General features: G+C 51.2%; 1 protein-coding gene across 1 annotated transcript; it reads right to left on the bottom strand.

Annotated features, from left to right (window-relative positions):
* Positions 1-303: 303 nt before the first annotated feature.
* On the bottom strand, positions 304-5,949 carry PtA15_3A453 (uncharacterized protein; the record flags this gene model as incomplete). Its single annotated transcript, XM_053167423.1, has 8 exons — positions 304-376; positions 542-578; positions 635-671; positions 731-2,950; positions 3,012-4,135; positions 4,202-4,522; positions 4,587-5,205; positions 5,923-5,949. The coding sequence occupies 8 exons, from the start codon at positions 5,947-5,949 to the stop codon at positions 304-306; spliced, it is 4,458 nt and encodes a 1,485-aa protein (XP_053018641.1).
* Between the last annotated feature and the right edge of the window lie 19,014 nt (positions 5,950-24,963).

The raw sequence follows: 24,963 nt of genomic DNA on the forward strand, positions 1-24,963 counted from the left end.
CCGAAACGAAAACCGGGCGATCCGAGATGCGAGCTCCGAATCCGCCAAAGAGAACAAGCCGAGCCAAAGAGAACAAGCCGAGCCAAAGAGAACAAGCCGAGCCAAAGAGAACAAGCCGAGCCAAAGAGAACAAGCCGAGCCAAAGAGAACAAGCCGAGCCAAAGAGAACAAGCCGAGCCAAAGAGAACAAGCCGAGCCAAAGAGAACAAGCCGAGCCAAAGAGAACAAGCCGAGCCAAAGAGAACAAGCCGAGCCAAAGAGAACAAGCCGAGCCAAAGAGAGCAAGCCGAAAGAAGGGGGAGATCAAGAGAGCGAGTGAGCGGGGGTGAGGGTGGGCGTGCTAGCGGGGGACTCGGAGCGGGGTCCGAAGCCGGCGCTGTCGGAGTTCAGGCGGACGAAGGATTTGTGGGGATGGGAGGACGCGGAGGCGGAGCGCGAGGCGAGCGCGGCGGCGGGGAGGACGGGGGTGGGGGCGGCCGAGGAGGGCGGTTGGGCGGCGAAGCTGGCGAGGATCTCGGTGCCGAAGCTGCTGTAGTCCGACTGGATCGACTCCACGCCCGTCGACCTTCGCTTCCCATCTACACACACATATCGTCAGCCCAGGGTTTCTCGTACAGGAGACAGGAGGGCTTACCGGAGCGGCTGTCCATATGGTCCAGCAACAACGAGATCTACAACATATGTAACGGTCAGCGTGGGAAGAGAGAGAGGGCGAGGGGGAGCGACGGACCTTGGCTTCGGCGTCCTGACAGCGTCCCTGCAGCTCGAGGTTCTCCTTCCGCAGCCACCCGATCTCCTTGACATGGAGGCTCTCGGCCTCGGCGGCGTCGGCGTCCCTGTCGCGGCTGGTGGGGGAGGAGTTGGTACGGGAGGGCGAGTGGTCGGCGGCGATGACGCGGTTGATGGAGTTCTTGGAGGCCTTGATGAGCGCATTCAGTCTGCCGTTCTCGGCGCCCAGACGGTCGAAGTCGTCCTTGAGCGTCTGGTGGAGACTCTGGAGCCGGCCGAGGTCGGCATGGAGGCTGTCGATCTGGGCCTGCTTGGCGCGCGCATGCTCGCGCATGTCGTGCTCGTACTCCTGCCGGATCCCCAGCATCCGCCGCTGGAGCTCCTCGTTCTCGAGGCTGGAGGCGCGCGAGCTGTCGCGCAGCGACGAGAGCTGCCGGGTCAGGTCGTGCAGCTGGCCCTTCATCTCCTCCCGCATCTCCGCCCCGTCCTCCGCCGCCGCCGCCGGCTCCGATCTTTTGAGCCCCGCCAGCTCGGCCTCCAGCGTCGCCGTCCGCTCCTTGTACTTCACCAGCTCGTCCTTCATCCTGCGCAGCATCTTCTCGGTGCCCTTGACGTACTGGACAGCCTTCCCATGAGTGACCTCCAACGTGCGGTGTTTCTCCTGCAGAGCCTGGAGCTCCTCCTCCACCTTGGTCGAGCCCTGCTGCTGGCCCTCGACGGAGGCGGGCGAGACCGACGAGGCGCCGCCCGACCGGAGCCGCTGAACTTCCTCGACCAGCGACGAGATCTCGTCCGCCGCCGCCTCGTGCTTCCGGTGCGCCTCGCGGTACCGGCCCTCGGCCATCTCCATTTCCTTCTGCGTCGCCGCGTACTGCATCTCCAGTCCCCGATGCTGCCGCGTCCGCTCCGACAGCTGCTCCTCGAGCTCCTGCACCCGCCTCGACATCCCGTCGCTGTTGCCCACACTCGCCGACAACATCCCGAACGTGCCGGGTCCAGCCGAGTCGAACGACCGACACCCCGGTTCATCCTCCGTTCCCCCGCCACCGTTCTCCGCCATCAGGTTCTTGAGCAGCGAGGTCTTGACCTCCGCAGCCTCGATCATCCGACTTTTCTCTTTCAGCTCGTCGTCCTTAGCCGAGATCTGGGAGCGGATCTTGTTAGATTCGCCCATCAGATTCATCATCTTCCGGCGCAGGGCCGCGACCTCGGACTTGGAGCCCATCAGATCCACCTCCAACGCCATGTTCCTGGACCGGATCTCGGCGAGTTCGAGGACCGTGCTCTCGAGCTTCTTGCGCGTCAAACCGTCCTGACTGTCGTCGGCCTTGAGGTCGTCTGGATGGACTCCACCTTGCTGCTGACTGTCGCCACTGAGACTGCGCATCTTGACGGGATCGTCTTTAGTGCTCGAGGCCAGGTCGGTGGGAATGGAGCGTGTGGCACTGATGAGCTGGCTGATCCCGTCATCGTTGAGCGTCTTGAGCGCCGCGTTCTCCTCCCGGGCATTGCTGAGTGCGTGTTCCATCTGCTCGATCTGGCTCTTAGCGTGGTCGAGCTCGTGGAGCTTCGAGTCCAACTCCTGACTGAGGTCGTGAGCGAGACTCTTCTGGGCCTCCAAGTCCGCCTTGGCCTGCTCCCACGAGCTCTGCATCTCGTCAACCTGAGCCCGACTAGCATCCATCGATTTCTGGAACTGTTGGAGCGTGAACAGGTACTTCTCATTGACCAGTTGCGTGCTCTCCAGTTGCTGCTTCGAGCTCTCTAGCTCGGCAAGCACGGCGCGATGGGTCGTCTGCAAGGATTGGTACTGTTGGGCTTGGTCCGTCGACGAGAGATCCGTGCCGCGCGTCTTGTTCATGAGCTCCTCGTAGTCGATCACAAGCTGAGAATGGAGGGCTTGGAGCTGCTCGGAGCGGTCGTGACTCTTGTTGAAGTTCTCTTGGGAGACCTCCCGAAGGTTTCGTTCCTGCTCCAGCTCGCTCGTCAATTGAGCCACTTGGCGTTCGGAAGCCGACTTGGATACGATCAAGTCTGAAAGCTTGTGCTCCAGGTCGCTGATCCGCTGCCTCTCGAGTTTGTTGATCTCAGAGACAGACGCGGCCTCATAGGCAGCCAGTTTGACTCGATAGAAGGAGGCCTCTTGTAAAGCTGCTGTCTTGGTCTTGCTCGTCTCGGTGAGTCGATTGTCCAACTGTTTGGCCTGTTCAGCCATTTGACTCTACAAAGCGTGTTGATCAGTACAAGAGCTGCTGCAACAAACGGGCGGGATGGATTGGTACCTTTGCTTTATTCAGTTCGCGTTTCAATTGGACAAGCGCCTCAACCAACCGTTGCATGCCCTTATCCTTAGCCAACGCGCCATTCTGGGGGGACTCATGATGGAGGTCCTGGAAGTTCAACAGCCAGGAGCGTTCGTCGGAGAGGAGGGCGTGTTCGTCGGAGGGAGGGAGCATGAAGCCCTGCTGGACGGCCATGGCCAGGGCGGCCTTCATCCAGCCGTTTTGTTTGCTGAGGATCGAGGAGGGATCGGCGAGCGAAGAGATCGAGGAGGAAGAGCCCGTGGGCTGGTGGTTGTTGGGCTTTTGTTGGCGTTGTTGCTGGGTATTGGATGGGCCGATTTCTTGGCCGAGCTTGGAGGTCGGAGAGGAGGAGTTAAAGTGGAGCATGCGGGTGATCTCGGCCGAGACCCGTCGTGGCACTGAGGAACTGCTTTGTCGTGTGGTGACAACTGCGGTGTTAGACTGAGAGGAGCGCATGGTCTTGAGATTGGTTCCGGACGCGTTCTCTAGACTTCGGCGGGGCGGGGCGGGCTGCGAGCTTGGCGACATGGACTGGCGGACGATGGGTTCGTTATTAGCGGCTGCTATTTGTTGGCCATGGGGTGACATCGTTCGTGAGGTGGTCGTGCCCTGGGGAGACATGGCTCGTGAGGTAGTCGCGCTGATCGTCCGACGATTACTGGCATTTGATCCAGTTCCAGCGGGGGCAGGATCCTCTGGGCGACGCGGACGGGAGCTGGCGGGGGAGGGAGAGCCGCCGGTGGTAGCACGTTTGGGGCTGCGATCGGGGCCGTGATCAGATTCGACGGGTACAAGATTGCTGCTGACGGGGGGTCGGGTAGCCAGTGAGTTATTTGAATGGATGCTAGGATCGTTGAGGCTCGCGTCGGAGGACTTGTGACTGGTTGATAGGGCGGCCTGCTGACGGGTGACGGTGGTGGGATCGAGGGGATACTTGATCTTGGCCGTATCGAGTACGTGGACGATCGAGGGGTCGTCTGGCTTGGCAGAGGTATAAGATTCACCACCGAGCACGTAGACCTTGCCTTGCCAGGAGGCCATGGAATGGCCTGATCGACCGGCGGGTGCGGGACCCATATTTTGAAACATGTACCAACGTTGGTCTGTGGGGGAAGGGGGTTTTAGGAGTGGTACAATCCATCAAAGACACAGAGAGGAAGGAGACTGACTGGATATTTTGAACGCGGCTAGATCATCGAGGTCTTTTCCATCGACTCCTCTGCCGCCCAGGACATACATCACATCATCGACCAGGGTGGCCGCATGACCTTCGCGGGGAAGCGGGATGTAGCCGATGCAGTCGAGCTCTTTCCAGGTGCCGGTGGCGACGTCGAGTTTCCAGGTATCGTTGTAATGATACTGGCCGTCGGTGCCGCCAAAGACGTAGATGGAGTCTTTGAAGGTGACGACGGTGTGGCCGGTCCTTTCGGAGGGGATGTGTGCTGTTGTTGGGAACTCGGTGAGATGCCATCTGGGAGCACCGGATTTGACTGGGGGAAGGGGAGGCTGAGGTTAGTATTTGGTTGGAAGGGTGAATACAGAGGGGTGATGTACGTTTGTGGAGGTCGAAGCTCCATAGATCGTTCATGAAGCGGCCGTTGTCGGTTTGGCCGCCAAAGATGTAGAACTTGCTGCCGAGGATGGCGGCCGAGTGGCCGTAGCGGCCTTCGGGACAGGGGCCGGAGACCTTGACTCTAGTCCACTCGCGCGTGGAGAGGTTGAGCAGGTAGAGGCCGTCGTCCTGCTTCTCGTCGTCCCTGGTTTTGGTGTCGCCGCCCCAGACGATGAGGACGTTGCCTACGCCGACGGAGGCGTGGCCGACGCGGGGGAGCGGGACTTCCCCCCTGGTCTCGACCAGGCCGACGGTGAGGATCTGGTTGTGGAGGTGGTGGCTGGGCGGGGTGGCGGGGTTGGTGGGGGCAATGTTGAGGACGTAGAGGTCGTTCTTGACTTGGTCCTTGACGAGCCCGGCGAAGATGTAGATGTCCCCGGAGCCGGTGGGGGTGCCCATGGGGTTGATCGAGTGTCCATAGCGGGGGAAGGGGGGTGGGGATGGTCTGAGTGCTGAGGGGTCGTTGAGATCGGCTGGGAGGGGGTCGCCTGGGAACGGGGCTGGGGGCAGTAGTCCGAGTCTGCGGTGGGACCAGGGATAGATGACGGTTGAGGGTGCGTTCTGCGGTTGGCTTGGTTTTGAAGGGATGGGTTGTTGTTGTTGCTGCTGTTGCTGATGGGCTGTGTGTGTGGGGTTCTTGTTGTATGGGTTGTTTTGTGGTTGTTGTTGTTGTGGTTGTCGTTGCTGGAGTGAGTCGATGGAGGATGATGGCTGTTCGTTGTGGGGGTGTGGTTGCTGGCTGAGTTTGTTGTTCTCGTTGAGTGATTCTTTCTTTCGTTTGGTTCCGAACAGAGGCATCGCTCGGCTGGGCTGGCCTGGCCTGGGCTGGCCGGGGCTGGAGGAGTGGGAGGTGGTGGTTTTGGGTGGATGGAGTCGAGGGAACAGAGCCGAGGAAGACCCAGCCCAGGATTATGTAAGCAGCCAGCACACACCCATCTCCAGATCTAGATCTGCTCCCCACAAAAATCTGGTCCTGCAGGCCGCTCCAGATTCACAGGAACCCCCCACCTTTTCCCACAGGTTCCCAGGAATCTGACACCCACTAGTTGTTTGGTTGTCGGTGCCCTCACAATAGGGGGGTTCACGTAAGGCTGATTTCAAAAATCAGCAACCAAAACCAGCAGATGCAGCTTTTGAACATCATGAGAAAGCAAAGAGGTTTGGCTGGGCAGCTCCCCTTTGGAAGCAATCTGAAAGGCATAAACCTTACTCACAGGTGCATGAGCAGACAAAACCAGCATTGCTTTTTTTGCAACGTGAACCCCCCTAATCATGCACTTCTAAGTTGGAAATCTTGTCCCGCATGTGAGACCAATCAACCCCAAACTTCACTAAGCCCCCATCCCCACTGCGGCTTGGCCGGGGAGAGATGTGAGCACTTGTGATCTCTCCGGTGTGGAGGGGACTTATGAATTATTGGCACATGTTGGTGTGAGAGCATTCGCCATTTTTGGTGGTGAAGGATGTTATTCCACCACAGCGCTCACAGTTTGAACCAAGTTCATTTTTCCTCCTGGCCAGTGGTTCTTGAGTATAGTCTTGTGAATTCTGCCAACTCAGAATTTAGCCACTCCCTCTCTATCATTCCCAATTGAGCTTTCCCTATTTTGGTTTTTCAGCTGGTTGGCAGTGGTCAGTTAGGTGCAAAAAGCAAAAAAAAAAAAAAAAAAAAAAAAAAAAAAAAACGGTAAAGGGCCTACAAGACTTGAAGAAGTCGTTGATTTCAAAAAAAGATAGAAAAAATACAAAAAGGGTTAGAGAGAAACTGAGCAGACAAAAAGATAGCCCAGATGCCAGCGCTTAGCTGGCGTAGAGTAAGAACCAAAGTACACATTGTCTTTTTACAAAAGCTTGGACTTCTCAATGTTTTCATGATGACAAAGTTATGGGGTTTGGGGCACAGCACCCCTTTAAATCCAAGGTTTCTGCTGCGCACAGCTTGCCGGCTGTGACCACCTGAATGCAGCTGTGTGGTCAGGAGGCAGAAACCGCCATCAATCCCACTCAAACCCACCCACCAGGAAGAAATCGGACAGGTGAGCCAGCGGCCAATTCCCCAGACCAAGACCGCACATATTACGCTAAATTACATTAGCGCCGCTACAAGTGTAGCTTAGCGGTTTCCCGCTAACAGTTTTTGCTGTTAGCGTTAGCTGTAGCTGAAAAACACTAATTCTAGCGCTAACGTAGCGCTCTTCCCGCTACACTTCCCAGCCCCCCTTTGTGACTTAGCGGATTGGCCCTCGCTAACGCTAAAAAAAATTGTAATTTAGCGTTGTAGCTTTTTGAGGCGCTAAAAATTCTACTGCGTTCAAATTAGCGGGTAATCTATTACGGATTTGCAGTAGCGGTTGATTCACTGCAGCTTAAACCTAGCGCAGCACACTACCATTTCAAACGCGCAGTTAAAATAATGATACCACAACCACTCTTGCACATTTCTGGCCAGCTTCAAACCTAAGTCCAGCTTTGCCAGCACCAAATCAACCGCTTGCTGATTGCTGGAAGAACTCTTACGGTCTCAGCTTGATTTTTTTTATTTATCTCGACTAAGTATACTACAATGAGTGACTGTAAAGCAAGAGAGTCTACCCCACCCAATCAAACAAACTTGAATCCAAACCCTCGCCAATCATCCCGTATCCGCACTCCCCTGCAGCGCCCTGGGTTTGTTCCAACACAGACCAACTCCCAAAGAGCACAGCCGCATTCTTGCTCCGCTCAACCCAATGGCCAGAGGAAAAGCCAAAACACCAAGGAACCTGTATCACTTCCCGCAACAGACAGCTGGTATGCTCATTTTAGTGGATGTATATTCAATAAATTTATACTTAAAAATGCAGAAACAAAATTGATACCTTCATGCACTGTACAGTGTACAGCCTCCTCCCCAACCCTTGAGTGGACCTGAAGTTTTGCCGGATGTCGAACAAGATTCTGATGAAGAGAACAAAAAGGCCCCAAAGGTAAAGCAACCAAGAAAAGGTAACAATGGCTTCGATAATCCAAAGCTATACTTCTTTGACGGCTTTCAGGACGACGATCAGGTATTTTTTTATTATTTTTCATTCTGTTATCGGCAAGTTTGCCTGTATACAGGTGCATTAGTATAATAAAATTGTTTCTTTGATTTTGAATGCACGCAGGACGCCGGAAGTCTGACCTACAAATGTCGCTGGTGCCCCAAGTCAGTCAGATGCCCGGCATCAACAAACTCCAACCTCAAAACTCACCCCAATGGATCCAATACCAACAGTGGAATACACAAAGCTTGCATTGGACGTGCTAAGGCACTGGCCGAAGGAGGAAACTTCCCACCTAGTGCAGATGATCAGGCAGCGGCTACCAAAAAGCATAACAGCTTGGCTGGCACTCTGGCCACATATGTCCTGAAAGGCCGATTCAATATCAAAACCATGAACAAACTCCTCCTTCTCTAGGTCATCAGACATTCACTCCCCTGGGCTTGATTTGATGATTGTTTCCTGCGGGTTACATTTGATTACTGCAATGCCAATTGCATTGTCTACTCGCGAACCTGGGCAGCAAACCATGCTCAAAAACTATACCTCATTCTTCAGAGACAGGTCATTGACAATATCAAGGTGCAGTGTTTCTTGATTTGTTACCTTTATTCCTTAAAATTTCAAACTGAAGAAATTTTCATCAGGAGTCCGAGTCAAAGATAGGACTTGTGGCTGATTTGTGGAAAACCAAAGGTAACCACAAAGCCTTCATAGGCATCTTGTGTTGCTACATAAACAAAAACTGGGATTATGTTTCACAACATCTTGCTTTGAAGTATGTGGCCTGGCACCACAATGGAAAATATCTTGCCGCACCATTTGCAAACGTCTTGGTAAAGCATGGCCTCCACAACCAGATAAGTATTTGTTTTTAGCCGCTTCACTCAATCAATATCTAAACCTGTTTCTTTTAAAATGTACATTCTTTCCCTGACTACAGATTCCAGTAGCAACAATTTTACAATGGCGAAGGAACTTTCCAAGATTATTCGTCAAAGGATGGGCACCTTCAATCATCACCTCAAAAATCATGCGCGATGTTTCTGCCACGTTGTTGCCTTGATCTTGGGGGCCGGTCTCAGAAGTCTCAAGCTCAAGAATCCAATAGTTCAAGCTCCGTTGTTGAGGAAGCCTGATTATTTTCCGACCCTAGCAATGATTCAAGAACTGGCTGAATATGACGTAGCAGTTGATGACCAATCAACTACGAACCCGGATGACAATATTGAAGAGATAGATGCGAGTGAAGAGCAGTACGACATCGACCCAGATGACGCTTCAGCTTGTGATGTATCCAGCTGTTCGGAAAATGAAGAAAGCCAGTTGACTACACCAAGCAAAGTTGTACCCACCAAAGGTATTGCACATACCTTAGTCAAAGTAAGTTGATCCTGTCCGTTCAATCAGCACCATCTATTCTTACTGACTGATTCAAATCAGATGGAATACATATGTCGGCGAGTTTCATCGTCATCTGCAAGACGTGCGGACTTCAAAATCTTGGCCACAAAGCTCGGCTACTCGGGTCCCCAGCTAATTGCCGGCTATGGCATTCGATGGAATGTCACATACGCGCCTATGCAGCTAGAAAAGTTGTTGGACAGCTTTTAAACAATGAATCGGACAAGTATGCCGGAAAGTCGGCTGCAGCACATTACTATAAAGGCTACGAGATATCTAGTACGGAATGGGAAAATTTAAACTCCCTCAACAAGGTTTTAGAGGTAAGACACTTGTGCTTTCAAATTATAAAGGCTCGGAAACTGCGCGATACAGTCCGGCGGTATGGTCAGCTCTCACGTGTCGGTACCCGGGTCTCCAATCTCGGTAACATTGCTATCATGCTGACTAACCTGCGCGATACAGTCCGGCGGTATGGTCAGCTCTCACGTGTCGGTACCCGGGTCTCCAATCTCGGTGAGGAAAGAGAGGAGAGCCGGGCAAGTGAGAGCCGGGACTGTAGTCGCGTGTCGGTGACAGGTTAGGTTTGGTGCCTGTCACCGACAAGGTTAGAAAACTATGTACATGGTGAGTAAGTACATAGTTGCTAAGCAATAGTTCGTGCATAAGTGCATGACTACTCTAACACCCCCTCCCACGCATGCACAAACTACCCGATCAAACCTAGTTTCTTGCTCGCCTCCACCATTTTCGTCGCGCCAAGCTTTTTGGTGAATACATCGGCTAATTGATTTACTGTGCTGGTCCATTCGAGTTTGATATCATTCGCTCTGATCAAGTCGTTTACAAAATAAAATGCTCGTTGTAAATATTTTGTCTTCTTCTTTGATGTATTGTCGGTCGCAATCAAAATAGCCGCTTCATTATCGACATGAATCGAAGTTTGAGGATATTGATTGAGATCCTCAAGAATGTTCATCATATGAGCAAGTTGTTGAGATCCTTCTGAGAGAGCTACATACTCCGCGGCACAGGTAGAAAGAGCCACTACCGTCTGTCGCCGAGATCCCCAAGCGATGACATCACCGCAGAAAGTCAACGCATACCCTGTCGTCGATCGCTCATGTTCCCCTCCCCAGTTCGCATCCGTCCACAGTTGAAGCCCGTCACCCTTTCCCCGATACGCCAGTCGCTTCCCAATCGTCCTCCGAACATACCCAATCAAACAATCGAGTGCCTTCCAGTGCAATTCGCCGGGATTTGAACAAAAACGCGCCAGCAAATTAACCGCATACGAGATATCCGGACGCGTACCACTAGATAAATACATGAGGGATCCAATAACCGATCGAAATTCAGTCTTGTCAATAGGTTCTGCTGATGAGATCTCCAAAACATCATCCGGTAGAGGGCTTGTTTTCAAGTGAGCAGTTCGTTTGTACTTCTCAACGATCTTGGTGGCCATTAAACTTTGGTCCAGGAAAACTTTGTCCGATTTTTGTTCAATGTTGATTCCCACTAGCCGTTCAACCTTTGATGACCATTTGATTTCCAGGTCTTTGGTCATCCCATCCCGTAACTGATCTAAGAGGAATTTGTTTGACGCCAGCGCGAAACCGTCGTCGACATGGAGCCAAATTATGACAAAACCAGAGCCTTTTCGGAACAGGTACAGTGACGGTTCAATTTCACTGGCCTCAAAACCTAGCTTTTCAACTGTTTGCTTGAAGAACTTCCACCAGCACCTTGCGGCTTGCTTGGTGCCGTAGAGTGCTTTCTTAAGTTTCATCACTTTTCCTTTCAGGCAGGGTAGGATTTCGACGGGTGGTTGCACGTAAACATCTTCCTCAATTGGGCTGTAAAGGTAAGCCGAGCTGACATCAAACGTTGCCGACGGTATTCCGAAATTATTCGCCATGGAGATTAGAAGGCGCAGTGTGTTTAGCAAGGCGGTAGGTGCGTAGGTTTCATTACAGTCAACTCCAATTTGTTGATTGAAGCCTTTCGCCACGTATCGTGCCCGAAACTTTTCAATTGACCCATCCGGCCGCCTCTTTAGCGAGAAAACCCAACGAGCCCCCAGCACTTTTATACCCTTGAACGGGTCCACGGCCTCCCAAACATCCAGTTCACCAAACTTATCCATTTCGTAATTCGCCGCCGACCTCCACGATTCCGCATCCAAACCGCTAAGCGCCATCTTGATGGTCTTCGGCAAGTCGATCTCCGGTCCGACCTCCAGGTCCCGCAGTTGCCTTGATTCCTCCGCCGCAATAATGTCGGTCCGTTCTTTGCCAAGTCTCAGCATTATTTGGTTCAGTACAAAGTCCAGATCTGACTTTTTAACTTTCTTTTCTATTGGCAGGTTTTGGAAGTCCAGAAAGATTGCCGCAGTCGAATGTATTGCCCGACGTTCCCTTGGCGAGAAAAACAACCAGCCAGCCCCGGCATCCGGGTAGCCAATCAAGACGGCGTCTTGAGCCCGTTCGTCAAGTTTCTTCCTGCGTTCATTTGGGATATGAATGATAGCTTTCGCCCCGAAAGGATAAAGTACATCCGGATTTGGTCGAACTCCATAGAACAATTCAACGGGGCATTTTCCTCCCGATCTCGAGTTCGGCAGCCTGTTGTGAATGTGTCCAGCAGTTGACCACGCATAGCTCCAGAATCTTTGGGGAAGTCCACTTTCATGAAGCATGGTCCTTGCCATGTCCCCAATTGTTCTGTTGAGTCGTTCAGCTTCTCCATTTTGTTGAGGCGTATACGGAGCGCTCGGGGCAGTCTTCACTCCAATCTCATCAAGGCGTTTACGGAGGCTGTGAACATACTCTGGGGCGTTGTCGCAGCAAACGTGGACGGGATATTTCCCGAAGTAATTTTTGATGTGCGTGAGCCACGACATGATCTTGTCGGGTACGTCAGACTTCCGCTCAATAGCGCCGATGAACGAAAAAGTGCTTGCATGATCTCTGAGTGTAACACTATAGCGCATCCCGTGTAGGTCTGTCTCAAACGGTCCTGCGACATCCGAAACCATCAGATCCAATGGTTTTTCACGACCAATTTGTGACTCAACACCCAGCGATTTCCGGTTTGTACTCTTTGACTTCGCACATCGGTCACAGAAGAAAGCTGACCATTTTATTTTCGCATCAGGGTAATTGACTCTCAGGTATTGCTTGACGACTTCATCAGACGCATGGCCGAGGCGAACATGCCAGGTGTACGAGTTGAAAGAAGGTATTTGCAAAATTTTGTTGATTTTAATGGAATCGGGAACTGTTTCCAAAGACCAACAGTAGTTATGGAAGATGGTGGGATAGCGGTTATTACAAGGATCTAAAAGTGTAGCCTCTGTCCCCTTGTATTCCAGTTTCCAACCCGACGCAACCAGTCTCCCAGTCAACAATATGACTCCATCAACCCCAGGCACAAAGTAAACGTCCTCAATCGTGATCTTCCCGGCTGGTGTCGGAATCGTTACCCTACCGACGTCGGTTACAGACACATTGCAATCGGTGACAGCAAGATAGAAGGTACGGGGGGTCGTCAGTTTTCGAGTCGGCTCGAAAAGTGTTGATGTCCCACTCACATGAGCAGAGGCCCCTGAGTCAAGCAGAACGCCTTCAGTCAAGTTGGGGAAGGCAACTTTACGGACGTGATGCTCGGATCGGCGTGGAGGAATGTATTTTGAACCTTTCGACTCGAAGTCTGCCGGCGGCGGTTTGATTTGCTTCAGCGCCACCGCTCGCCAATACTCAGAGCAGTCAGCGAACCAGTGGCCGTCCTCGCCGCAGTATGCACACTCTGTCCCGTAACGTTTCTCCTGCTCCTCTGTTTAACCCTTCCCTTTGTAGTATTCGGCCCGCTCAACAGCAAAACGCGGATGACTGAGTTTTGTCGACCTGTCCGTTGAATTACGTCGCTGTGGGGTGACGTACTTCCCTTTCGCACGCTGATTGAAAGCTTGAATACGGTCGAGGTCCATGGGAACATGATCGGTTTGCTTCTTGTTGACCTTTCCACAAGCCGATTGGATTACCGTAGCGACATCAGCAAACGAAGGCGACTTCTTCTCATTGAGATTTTGATCCACAGTAAACTCAAACTTAGTCAATTCGACTCCGACGGCCGGTTTGTAGCTCATCTGCAGCAAGATCCCAACAAGCTCATCGACGGTAAGTTTCGCCGCCTCAAGCTCGGTGTTGACTTTCGCCCAGGCTGACATGGTGACCTCATTTGCTAGGCCGTTCGCATTCGCCAACTCCAACAGATTATTCAAGAGATCGATCTTGTGGCGGCGATCAGATCTCTCGCATTTCAACTTCAACGCTTCGAAGACATCTTTTGCGGTTTTGTGCCCGGCCGCTTTGATTATACCGAGTAAGGACTTCTCAATAGTGTTCTTCATCAAACTAGTGATCGCGTGATTATACTCGGTTGCTAGGTCGGAGAAGTTGTTGGATTTCTTGATCATCGACTCCGTAAGCGAGAATGCGTATTGAAGAGTCCCATCGATCGACTCCTCCCATTGCGCCCAATTCGCCGAGTTGAAAGAGAGAACCACGTGATCCGGGTTCACCTCTCTGTGAAGTTTGAGCGGCGACTTCAAGAAACTTCCGAGAATAACGGCTTGGCGTTGTTCCTGGGCTCGAACAGCGGCAGCAACGGCGTCTTCCTCTCGGGGTTGGGCTGCCTTGAGGCGATTCAATTCGGCAGTCATGTCTGCCATCTGTTGTTGTAGGTTGGCGAGCAGGTCATTTTGGTTCGCTGCCATGTCGATCGGTGTGAGGTTTTATTGGTGAGTTAAACCTGTAAGATCCTAGTTTGTTCCTGGTTGTAGTATTATCCTAGATCCTGATTTGAAAAAAAAATTATTCCGACCTCCCGAAGATAAGAGAAACCTTTCCTAAGACGACGTGAACCTAGATTGAGCCGGCTTTTAACCTATAAAGGCTCGGAAACTGCGCGATACAGTCCGGCGGTATGGTCAGCTCTCACGTGTCGGTACCCGGGTCTCCAATCTCGGTAACATTGCTATCATGCTGACTAACCTGCGCGATACAGTCCGGCGGTATGGTCAGCTCTCACGTGTCGGTACCCGGGTCTCCAATCTCGGTGAGGAAAGAGAGGAGAGCCGGGCAAGTGAGAGCCGGGACTGTAGTCGCGTGTCGGTGACAGGTTAGGTTTGGTGCCTGTCACCGACAAGGTTAGAAAACTATGTACATGGTGAGTAAGTACATAGTCGCTAAGCAATAGTTCGTGCATAAGTGCATGACTACTCTAACACAAATTGACTCAATTAGTTGCTAAACCCGCACAAACTTGACAGGAATTTTTACCTTTGACTTTACGGATGGAGGGAGATGAACCGACGGCTTCGATGGTACTGTATGAGTACTATCGACTGATCAAAAGTATTCAGAAAAAAAAGAGGTCCCCCGAGCTTGTTGCACTACAGGGCATGTTTGATCCAATGATCAAGCTGGCAAATAAGTATCTCAAGCTGGCGCTTGGATGCAACTCAATTTTACTCGCCACCGTCCTTCACCCCGCCTGGAGGTTATCATTGATCAAAGATAAATCCCCGGAATACACAGACGTTGCCCAAGCTCTTGTGACAGAGGCTTTCCGAGCTAAAGTTGAAGCACACAGAAATATCGCCCCATTGGTAGTCCCCGTAGCGCGTGAAGAGGAATCTGATGAAGACAAATTCAACTATTATCCTGACATAGAGATGGCCTCTCGCACCCGGGTACCCACCGCGGGTGCGGGTACCCGCCTGAAATTTTGCAAAATCTCAACACCCGCACCCGCATCCGGCGCCCGCCGGCGTGTGCTCAGCGGGTATACCGGGTACCTGCTGGCGGGTGCCGGGTGCAGGGGCGGGTACCCGCTCTGATATACTCACTGCCGGTGAGAAATCCCTCCCGGTCAGCAATAAATACACTTGCTGACCGGGAGGGATTACCACAGTCAGCAAGCTCATCGCGATGGCCGGGAGGGAGTCCTCCCAGCCATTGAGCCATTGATTATATCGATAACTGGGAGAGAGTCCTCCCAGCCATCAAGCCATTGATTATATCAATGACTGGGAGGGAGTCCTCCCAGCCATCAAGCCATCAATTATATCGATGACTGGGAGAGAGTCCTCCCAGCCATCGAGCCATCAATTATATCGATGACTGGGAGGGAGTCCCCCCAGCCATTGAGCCATTGATTATATTGATGACTGGGAGGGAGTCCTCCCAGCCATCAATTATATTAATGATGACCGGGAGGGAGGACTTCCTCCCAATCATTGCAGCGAGTATATTGATGACCGGGAGGAAGTCCTCCCAGCCATCAATTACATTGATGACTGGGAGGAAGTCCTCCCAGCCATCAATTACATTGATGACTGGGAGGAAGTCCTCCCAGCCATTGATTATATCGATGACCGGGAGGATTCCCTCCCGGTCATCAATATACTCGCTGACCCGGAGATTCCTCCCGGAGTCCCAGGGCTATAGTACCTCCTTGACCGGAGGGATCCCTCCAGTCGAAGAGGTGTACAAGCTTTTTGACCGGAGGGATCCCTCCAGTCAAAGAAACCGGAGGGACTCCTTGACCGGAGGGACTTGGGCGGAGGGATTGCTCCGGTTGAGGAGAGATCCCTCCAATCCATCTGGCCCACCAAGGTGGGTGGGTACCCGTTTTTTTCCTGCCCAAAAACTGAACACCCGCACCCTCACCCGGCACCCGCCGGCGGGTGCTGAGCGGGTGTTCCGGGTACCTGCTGGCGGGTGCCGGGTACCCGCAAACGGGTACCCAAGTGCCATCTCTATCCTGACAAGGCTGGTCCATTGCAGGAAGATGATGAACTCAAGAAATACTTTGATGGTGCATGGCCACTCAGCAAGAAGGGAAATCCACTTAAATGGTGGAAGGTAAGAAATGGATCTTTCTCAGCAGCAGTCTTCAGGCCATTTGACCCATTCTAATCAACAGACTCACCAATCAGAGTTCCCACGACTCGCAATGGTTGCACGAGATGTCTTGGCGTGCGCGGGAAGCTCTGCCATGGTTGAGAGGACGTTCTCAGCAGCGGCTGATGTGTGTGGAACCCGTAGGAGTGCCCTATGTGCAGCAACCATTGAGCAATGCGTCAGCAGCCACATCTGGTTGCAAAAAGGGGTGAAGGCCGGGGGTGATTTCACCAATTGCCAGATTGTTCTTGACGCAGCTGAAGCTAATGCAAAATTTGCTATGCATGTTGGCAACCTTATCAACAAAAAAAAAGCCAATAAGATTAAGCATGTTGGAGATCCAGAGAAATAGTGTCTCTTCCCAATTTACAAGTACCAAATTTTCTTCTCTCTCGATCTCACCTCATGTCACTTGTTCAATCCAATCTCACTTGCTCAATATTAGAATACAAAATTTCCAGGCTGTCTTGCCTTTTTTTTTATCTTTTCCACTGCCTCCCTGCTAACGTAGCCGCTAAGTTAGCGGATCATGCTTATAAATTACACGTTACGTTAGCGCTTAGCGCGCTAAGAATAGCTGAAGCGTAGCGGTTTGGGCGCTAATAGGCGCTACCATCTAGAAATTAAAAAAAATAAAAAAATTGAGTGGCCTCCCCGTAGCTGTTATTGCAGCGCGAGGGTAGCTACAATTTAGCTTTAGTTTTGCGGCACTCAGTTTTGCTAAATTGCAAAGCTACAAAGCTACATGTAGCGAAATATGTGCGGTCTTGGTATTGGCCACGCATTCAGTCCCATCAAACCCATCAACCCGTCACACCTGTGAGACGAGCTCAGATGTTGAGGTCATGCAGCCCTCACATATTGACAGTGGGATCCATTGGTCACCTGCTTGCAAGATGCCTCGCAGCCCGGCCGCAGAAGGTATAGCGCAGACCATGAGTTGGCTCAACTTTGGGCAAGACCGTTCGCCGCCAAGATTTGCACGCACTCGCAAGGTCCCGACTCCCCGATTGCCCTTGGCTAGTTCTTGTATCAGCATGACAACCCTGAGCTGCCATCTGCGACTGAATGATGCCGGCAGATCTTTAGGGATGGAGGAGGACCCTGGCAACCCCCTATAAACGGGCGGCACCAAAAATATGGAAATTTGCAAAAATTCATACATTTGGAGAGCACATTCATACACGTTTTGTGTCTCCCCTAAGAGGATTTCCAAAATTTTCATACATTTTTCATGCCTACCATTATTTTTGCGGATGGGGGCGCAAAGCCTTTTTTTTTTTTTTTGCAGCTAGCCATTTCTCATAGCTCAAGATTTTTCCAATATATATTTTCTGAAATAATTCAAGTCAATTTCAAAAAAGGAAAAAAACAAGAACAGAGAGTTTGTATAACAACCTACCTTGTCCTTTATTATTACCGCATATTTACCAAAGATCAATTGGTTTGTTTAGGAGATGGTGCCACCTTGGACACGCAGCTGGGCACTCACATCAACATGTGTTGATGTGTTCCACACAACAGATAGCTTAAATTGAACCTGAATGTTCCACCAATGCATTCTGGCGATTGAAGATTGTTGCAATGTGTTTTCCTTCAGTACTAGAGCAACCAGCTTGCTACATTCACTTGGCTGAGGTGCTTTATCCAGGTGTGATTTAGATTGGGTTGGAGCAGCTAGAAGGAAATTCTTCTGTTTTATTTTCTTGTTTCCAGAATGGTGGTGTTGATTTTCTGTATTGTGTTTCTTGCACACCTCAATCATCAAGTCATGTTTTAGCTGATGTTCACCGTTGTTGGAAATTGTGATTCCAAGCTGAGGGGGGGGGGTGAAGAGAGAGAGCAGTTGTGTTCCCCTCATAAATTCATACATTTGTGGTTACTACCCTCCCTTCTCTGAAGAAAATTTTATACATTTGAGGTGCCTACCTTTAATTGCAAAAAAGGCCATTCATACATTTTCTGTGCGTACCATTTTGCAATTTGGCCGGGAAATTCATACATTTTGGTGCCACCCATTTATAGGGGATTGCCAGGGTCCTGATGGAGGAATTCCTCCAAATGTGCAATGTATCGGATGACGACCCACTCCCGCGGGGGTTAATCAAGCTGCACCACATCAGCCGCTGGGACTTTTTCCTGGACACCACTTTGATTGCCCTAGCCAAGCTCAACTTTCCCGCCCCGCTGGCATCAAAATTGATGAAGGGGGCCAGATGGTTTATCCCCACTCACACTCTGCCTGCTCATGACGCCGTGACCCAACACCCAGGCCAGCAAAACCTAGTCAACGTGGCCACTCTGAGCGCGCAGGACCAAGTCAGCGAGGCCACCCCCGGAAATTGCCCCTTGCCGCAGGCCCTGGGCCACGAGCGCACATCCGCCAGCGCTCTCTCTGTCCCGCAAGTCCCCGCTGTTGGCCCCCCTGCCGGAATTTGCCACCCCTCCACTTCAACCACGCCGTTGGCCAAGAAATCCGTCTGAAATGCGGCTGGGGAGGATGAGATGACCAACAATTGGTCTGACAACTCCAATGATGACTCTGAGCCTTTTCATTCCGCTGTGTTGCAGTCAAAGGTCACACCCACCCAGGAGATCTGATCACACCTGCATGCTAAATCGGCCCAATGGCCGTGGTAATTAGCACCACATATGTGATATCTCTTAATTGGTTCCAAGCCTACACCTTATTTGGTGTTCTTCTTTATTTGGCAATAGTCCCTAGTTGTAGCTCCCCAAGGTATCCCCATTTAGCCCCTCCTTTTTGATGAAATTCAAGATATAAGGCTGGTTGAATCCAACATTGATTGCCCGTGGGAATGTCTCTGTGCATGTATGTATATGTACTTGACGCTGGTGACGCTAGTCACCAGAGAATGCCTCGAGCCCTTGTCCCAAAACCATGGACACGAGCCACGGGCCAGGCCTGGTTCATGGGAGGATGACGCTGCCTGGTTCTTGGGAGGATGCCGCTGAGTCATCCCGGACTCAGCCGAGGCCGCATACTTCCACGGCTAAGTCCCTGAGTAATGACATAGAGTTGTGCAAGTTGCTAAGTCCGCGTATAGTAATGAACCAGAAGTCTGCGGACTCCCACGGCTAGGGCACCGCGGCTAAGTCCTTGTGAAAAGGACTATGAATCCTGATTCCTACCAAGTACCCGGAATCAGGTATCAGTGGGACCCATGGCGCTCAAAGCAGCAGCGGCTCAGTGCTCAAAGTGCGGTGGACCAAGATTTCAATGATCATTTAATCATCAAACAGACACACTTCGCGCACAGACATATTTCAAGCTGCTGGGGCTTCATGCCTCACAATCAGCGGGAAATTATTCAAAATACGAGGTGAAGCACTAAGATGGATGAGGAGAGATCATACAAGGCAGTAGAGCTAGCAGGTAAGGAACCGTGGAACTACAGCAAACGGAAGAAATAACCAACGACAATTTTGACTGTAGATGACAGATGAACCTTCCAATCAATCACCACCCAAGTAACCAGTCCCAAGGAAGATCCCTCTCATCAACTCTGGGGTGAAAATAGTTGGCAGAAACTCTTTGATTATCTCTGCATCTGCACGGGTCCCAGTGAGAATCTGGGCTCGCTTCAATTGTGACTTGAGCGCCGAGAAAACCTTTTCAATCGGGTTGTAGTCCGGCAAGTACGTTGGCAGGTACATCAGCAAGACCCCTGCATCTGCACAAATCTGCGCAACCCAACCGCTGTGGTGGATCCGCGCATTATCCATCACCAGGATGCTGTTGCAACCCGGGAACGGATTCATTGCCGGCATCTGATAGATAGATAGATGCCATAATCAGTGTCTATGGAGCACAGCAACAGAGGTGGGTAATGGGCAAACAAGACTTACTAGAACGGTTTCAATGAAATATTCCATGTCCAGTTGACACATGGAGCCCACCCGGGCTATACTCCCAAGCAGACCGTCCAGCAACACCCCCCGCATGAGAGTCACTTGGTTGGCTTGAAGCGCCTTTGGGATCCTAGTCGTACGGCGCCCACGCAGCGCCCATGCCGTGTTGCAAGTGTGTGTCCCCAGGGAAATGCCACATTTGTCTGGGAGAGGAAGCGAAATCACATTGAACATCTCACCTAGCACAGAACCACACCAGACTCACCCAGAAATACCAAAAATTCCGCTGGGAAATGGCTGATCCGGTTGGTAAAACGGAGCCGGGCTGCCTCATCTTGATTGGTGTTGTAAGTTCGGGCCACTTTTTTGGTCAAGAGGAGCCGGGTCCTCAACTCGGCCAATATGGTGCTGATTGGATGGCGAGTCCCGGTAATTGCCTGAATGTGACTTTGAATCTCATCCAGGTACAATGTGGGCTTGGCCTCAAGTGCTGTCAATACAAAATCGGCCTCCTCGCGTGAGAATGCCAACGGGCGGCCACATTCCAGATATAGCGCCGGATCTCTCACAAAATTCCTTGTGCGGCGGTATAAATCGTTCCAAAGGCTGAGGGAGTCCGGTGAAACGTTGTAGCCAATAGTTGCATTGATCTTGGGGAGGTGCATCCCACCCTGGCTGAGCCTGACAACAATTGCCTTGACCTCTGGGGCGTATTTAACATAAACCATGTTGTGATCTGACGGGGCAACACAGATGGTGAGCAAAAAGAGCTGAATCAGCTCTCCAAGAGAAAGAGGGGGGGATGGTTTGGAGGAAAGGGAGAGGGGGGAGAGGGTCTCACCAGTGACGGAATGGTTTTTTTTGCGGTCAGGGTTCCAGATGAGCTGGCTGGGGGGAAGAGAAAACAATTGGATCAGCCCTCCGGGTGATCAGTTTGCTAGGAAGAGGGGGGACAGTGACTCACCAATGGGGGATAGGGTTTTTTTTGCAGTGGGCGTTCCGGATGGGCTGGCGGGCGGGAGGTTCTGGCTGGGGGGGGGGGGGGGCAAAAAAACAAAGGGATCAGCTCTGTGGATGATTGGACTGCTAGAAAGGGCGGGACTCACCTGCGTTGGACTGTTTTTTTGGGCGGTTTGGATTCTGGGTGGGATGGCTGGTGGATTTTTCCGGCTGGCTGGTTTGCGGTTCCGGCGGCTGGGTTGTGGGTGGGTCCGGATGAGCGGGGGGGAGCTGGGTTGGGGGGCATTTTTGATGGGGAAGGGGGTAGGGGGTATGGGAGAGATGGAGAGAGGGAAGATGTGCGAAGATGAGAAGTTTTGGAAGGATACAGGGTAGGTGGCTGAAATGAAGAATTTTGTTGGTTGGATTTTCAGGCTGCTGGACCCGCAAGCTTTCTGGTGTCGGCTGTACCAAAGCAGATGCCATACCTGTTTGAAGTAAAACGCATATAAAAGGCTGACTTTCCTCATTGCTTTTAGGCCATCTGCATTCTCACTCATCCTTTTTTCTACCACAACCTGTTCACATCAACTCCTCTTCTTCTCCACCGTCCACTACGCGCCTCTTGACCTATCACCCCCGACTTAGTTTCACTTGCATCATCGACTTGCACACGACGACCTCGTACCGCGACTTGTTATTCTTGACCGTTTTCTTTTTTTTCTTGTCCTTTTTCATCACTTTGTTCTCGTACACTTAGTGTGCCATTTAGAACTCTTATAACTACAGCCTTACCACTGCCCTTAAGGTACTTAAGTGTTCTACTCAATTTTTTTTCTTCTTCCTTTTTCTCATGATGTCCACCATGAGCTGACTCTAAGAAATCTACCCTTAAGTCTTCCAAATCTCACAATATTGACGCCGGACATTGGTCTCAATGCCCGGTCATCGGCTTCGATGACCGGTCATTGGATCAATGACCGGTCATGGGTATTGATGACCGATCATCCTATCGATGCCCGGTCATTATATTGATGCCGCCCGGTCATTATATTGATGCCCGGTCATCGGCTTCGATGACCGGTCCTGGGTATCGATGAACGGTCATGGGTATCAATGACCGGTCATATTATCGATGACCGGTCATGTTATCGATGACCGGTCATGTTATCAATGGCCGGTCATGGGTATCAACGACCGGTCATCCTATCAATGACCTGATGTGAGGATGGACCGGTAGGTGATGTAGCGCGCAGTGTAGCATGCGTAGGGTGCGAGGTGCGGCCCTCTTGGGCCGAGTGTCGGGTTGGAGCAGACTCGCCATAAGTGGAGGGCTGTGGCGAGTTGAGGCGACTCTGGAGGCGTTTGGCGAGTCGGATAGCGAGTCCGTTGGACCCCGAAAACTCGCCCGACTCGCTAAATTGGGGTCGCAAGTCCTGCTTTAGTGAGTCCGTTGGAGATGCTCTAACACTGAGGCGCGGCGTCTATACGCCGCGTTTTTTCCAGTACTCCAATACTTTCACGCAAAAATTTAAATTATATTCAACCATCCAGAAAGGAGAACACAATAGTTTGGAGGCTGATGAAGGTCCGTAGGGATAGGTATAAGGCAATGGAGAGTTAGAGGAAGGTGAGGGAGTGTGACGGGTGCCGGGGAACTGGCTCCTGGCTGTGCAATGTGAATGGGCGGGTGGGTGACGCAGGATGAAACTGTGTATAGGATGTGGACGCATTGGGATCTTCCGTAAGTGCCAGTCGGGGGGAGCTTGCCGAGCTAGAAACTACATAGAAAGATGATGTGGAAACGTTAGGAATGCCGGGTATTGTCTGACATTTTTCGACAAAAGACGGCAAGCTTACGGCAGCTATGTTGACGGTCATCCTAACTACTAGAGGCATGAGGGCGTCCCTACTTGTACGCCGTCGGCGATATACTTGCATATGCATTTTCCGCAAGCGGCCGTATAAAGCTTGCCGTCCCCTGTCATTATTGTCGGGGAGGCGAAAACTTGCTCGAGGGAGAGCGAGAATATGATAATGAGTATGACTGATTTCATCTTGTTGTCGATTGATGTAATGAGCGATGGGGTGGATGCGATGTCCCAAATGACGATTGGATGTGCAGTGTGTAGAATGTGGATAAGGCTTGATCAGGATGGCTTCCTTTATGTATCATTTTGAGACAAAATTTGACCGGTGACGGAGGCAAGGATCAAGGGTGCCCGGTGGCCCGTACAAAATTGGTAGATGGACATGTCCAACCGTTTTCTTGGCAGGTCACACCCGGCAGCTTGTGCTATGTATGTACATAGCCCTTTTGCAGATGGCACGGCATGTTACATATTTATGTACATATGTATCACCGTCCGGCACCGCAAAATGAAATCGTGTTGTCTCCTGTTGTCTCGGTTGAAAATATGCCATCTCTCAACTTGTGCGTATTCTTTTTCAAATAATAAACACACTCCAGCTCCAATTATTCACACTGTTTGTATTTCACACAATGTGAACAGAGGTGTCACTCATGAGCTCAAGTCCCCCGCGGCGGTCTGATTAAAGAAGTTTCTGCCGGTCATGGCCAGCGACCGGCTGGCAAGCTCATGAGTTGTATTTAACACCTGGTCAGTCAATATAAACCTAGTATGAAGCATACCCCAGTCCCGCGTGGGAAACAGCCTCCAAGCTCCCTTTCCCGCATTTCGAAAACTATGTATTCACACTGATATTTACATTGTTTGAAATAGCAGTGTGAATACATCTGAATACATAGTTTGGTTCTTCATAATCAAACTGTATTTATGTTGTATAGTGATTTGAAAAAGTGTTCACGCAGGTTCACGCCTACACCACGGGTGCAAAAAAATATTTTGAAAACCAATTTGAATGGTTTTCAAAATATTTCCAATACACTCAGTCCTGGACGTCCTGAGGAACGAGTCGGACTAACAATTTTCAGATATTTTTAATATATTCTCAGAACCGCCTCAGGTGGTTCTGAATATATCTGAAAAACCATTCTGGTTGAAGAAATATTCTTGAAACCACTTCAAATGGTTTTCAAAACCAATTTGGTTGGCTGATAAGTGTTGAAAACCAATTTGGTGGGCCAAACAGTTTTGAAAACCCAAATTGGTTGACCAAAAGGTTGTAGAAACCATTTTGGTTGACAATTTGGTTTGAAAAATCAAGATTGGTCAGACAAATGGTTCCGGAAACCATTTTGGTTGGCCAATCTGTGTGGATAACCAACATCGGTGAGCCAAATGGTTTCAATAACCACATTTTGGTTGCCAAAAACATTCCCGGGCCATCATTGGTTCCAGGAAACATTTGCGTGCACCAATTTCTGTACAGCAAAATTTGGCAATCAAAAAGTTAGGAGAATCCTTCATTACAACCTGGTCCCAGGGAAAATAAGAAAAGAGGTTATGGAACTACAAGCAATAAAAATTTAAAAAACAATAAGGATAAAAACAAAATGATCGGGAGGAGATAAAGAGCAACAGTTAGTGAGTGGATTATTCTTAGGCAACAATGACCTCAGCGAGCTGGGCCATCTTGTACTTGATGCGGGGGGCAATGGGGCCGAAGTCGGAACCGAGGCAGCCAAGTCTGTTGGTGTATCTGGTGAAGTCGATGAGCAGGGCGGCAACGCCCTCGGCGACGGGCTCGGCGAGGGGCTCAATGATGCGCTCGAAGAAGAGGCGCAGCATTGAGATGGCCTGCTCGATGAAGTGGCTGAACGGGCTCTGCGGCTTGGCGCGCTCGGGGAACAGAGCGGTGTGGAGCTTGGTGCCCAGGCCGTCTTACGCCCTCGCGCACCGCAGGTCGTCGGCAACAAGCAGGTCCACCATCTCCTGTGATCTCCCCACACATCCGTCACAGTCATCAGTTTCTGGGGTAGGGGAGGGGAGGAGGGGGTGGAAGGAGACGACGCACCTGGATGTACCGGCCCACGTTCCGGGCCCGGTCGGGCAGCGCATAGAACCGGTTGTGGAGCAGGTCGGGGGGGATGAAGTGGTAGAGCGGGGGCGGGCACGGTTTGGGATGCAAGGGGTTGTGGAGGGAGGCGATGGAGGTGAGGAGGCCAGAGATGCTGATCCAGGCATTTG

This window comes from Puccinia triticina, chromosome 3A (genome assembly GCF_026914185.1).
Source record: "Puccinia triticina chromosome 3A, complete sequence".
NCBI classification, from domain to species: domain Eukaryota; kingdom Fungi; phylum Basidiomycota; class Pucciniomycetes; order Pucciniales; family Pucciniaceae; genus Puccinia; species Puccinia triticina.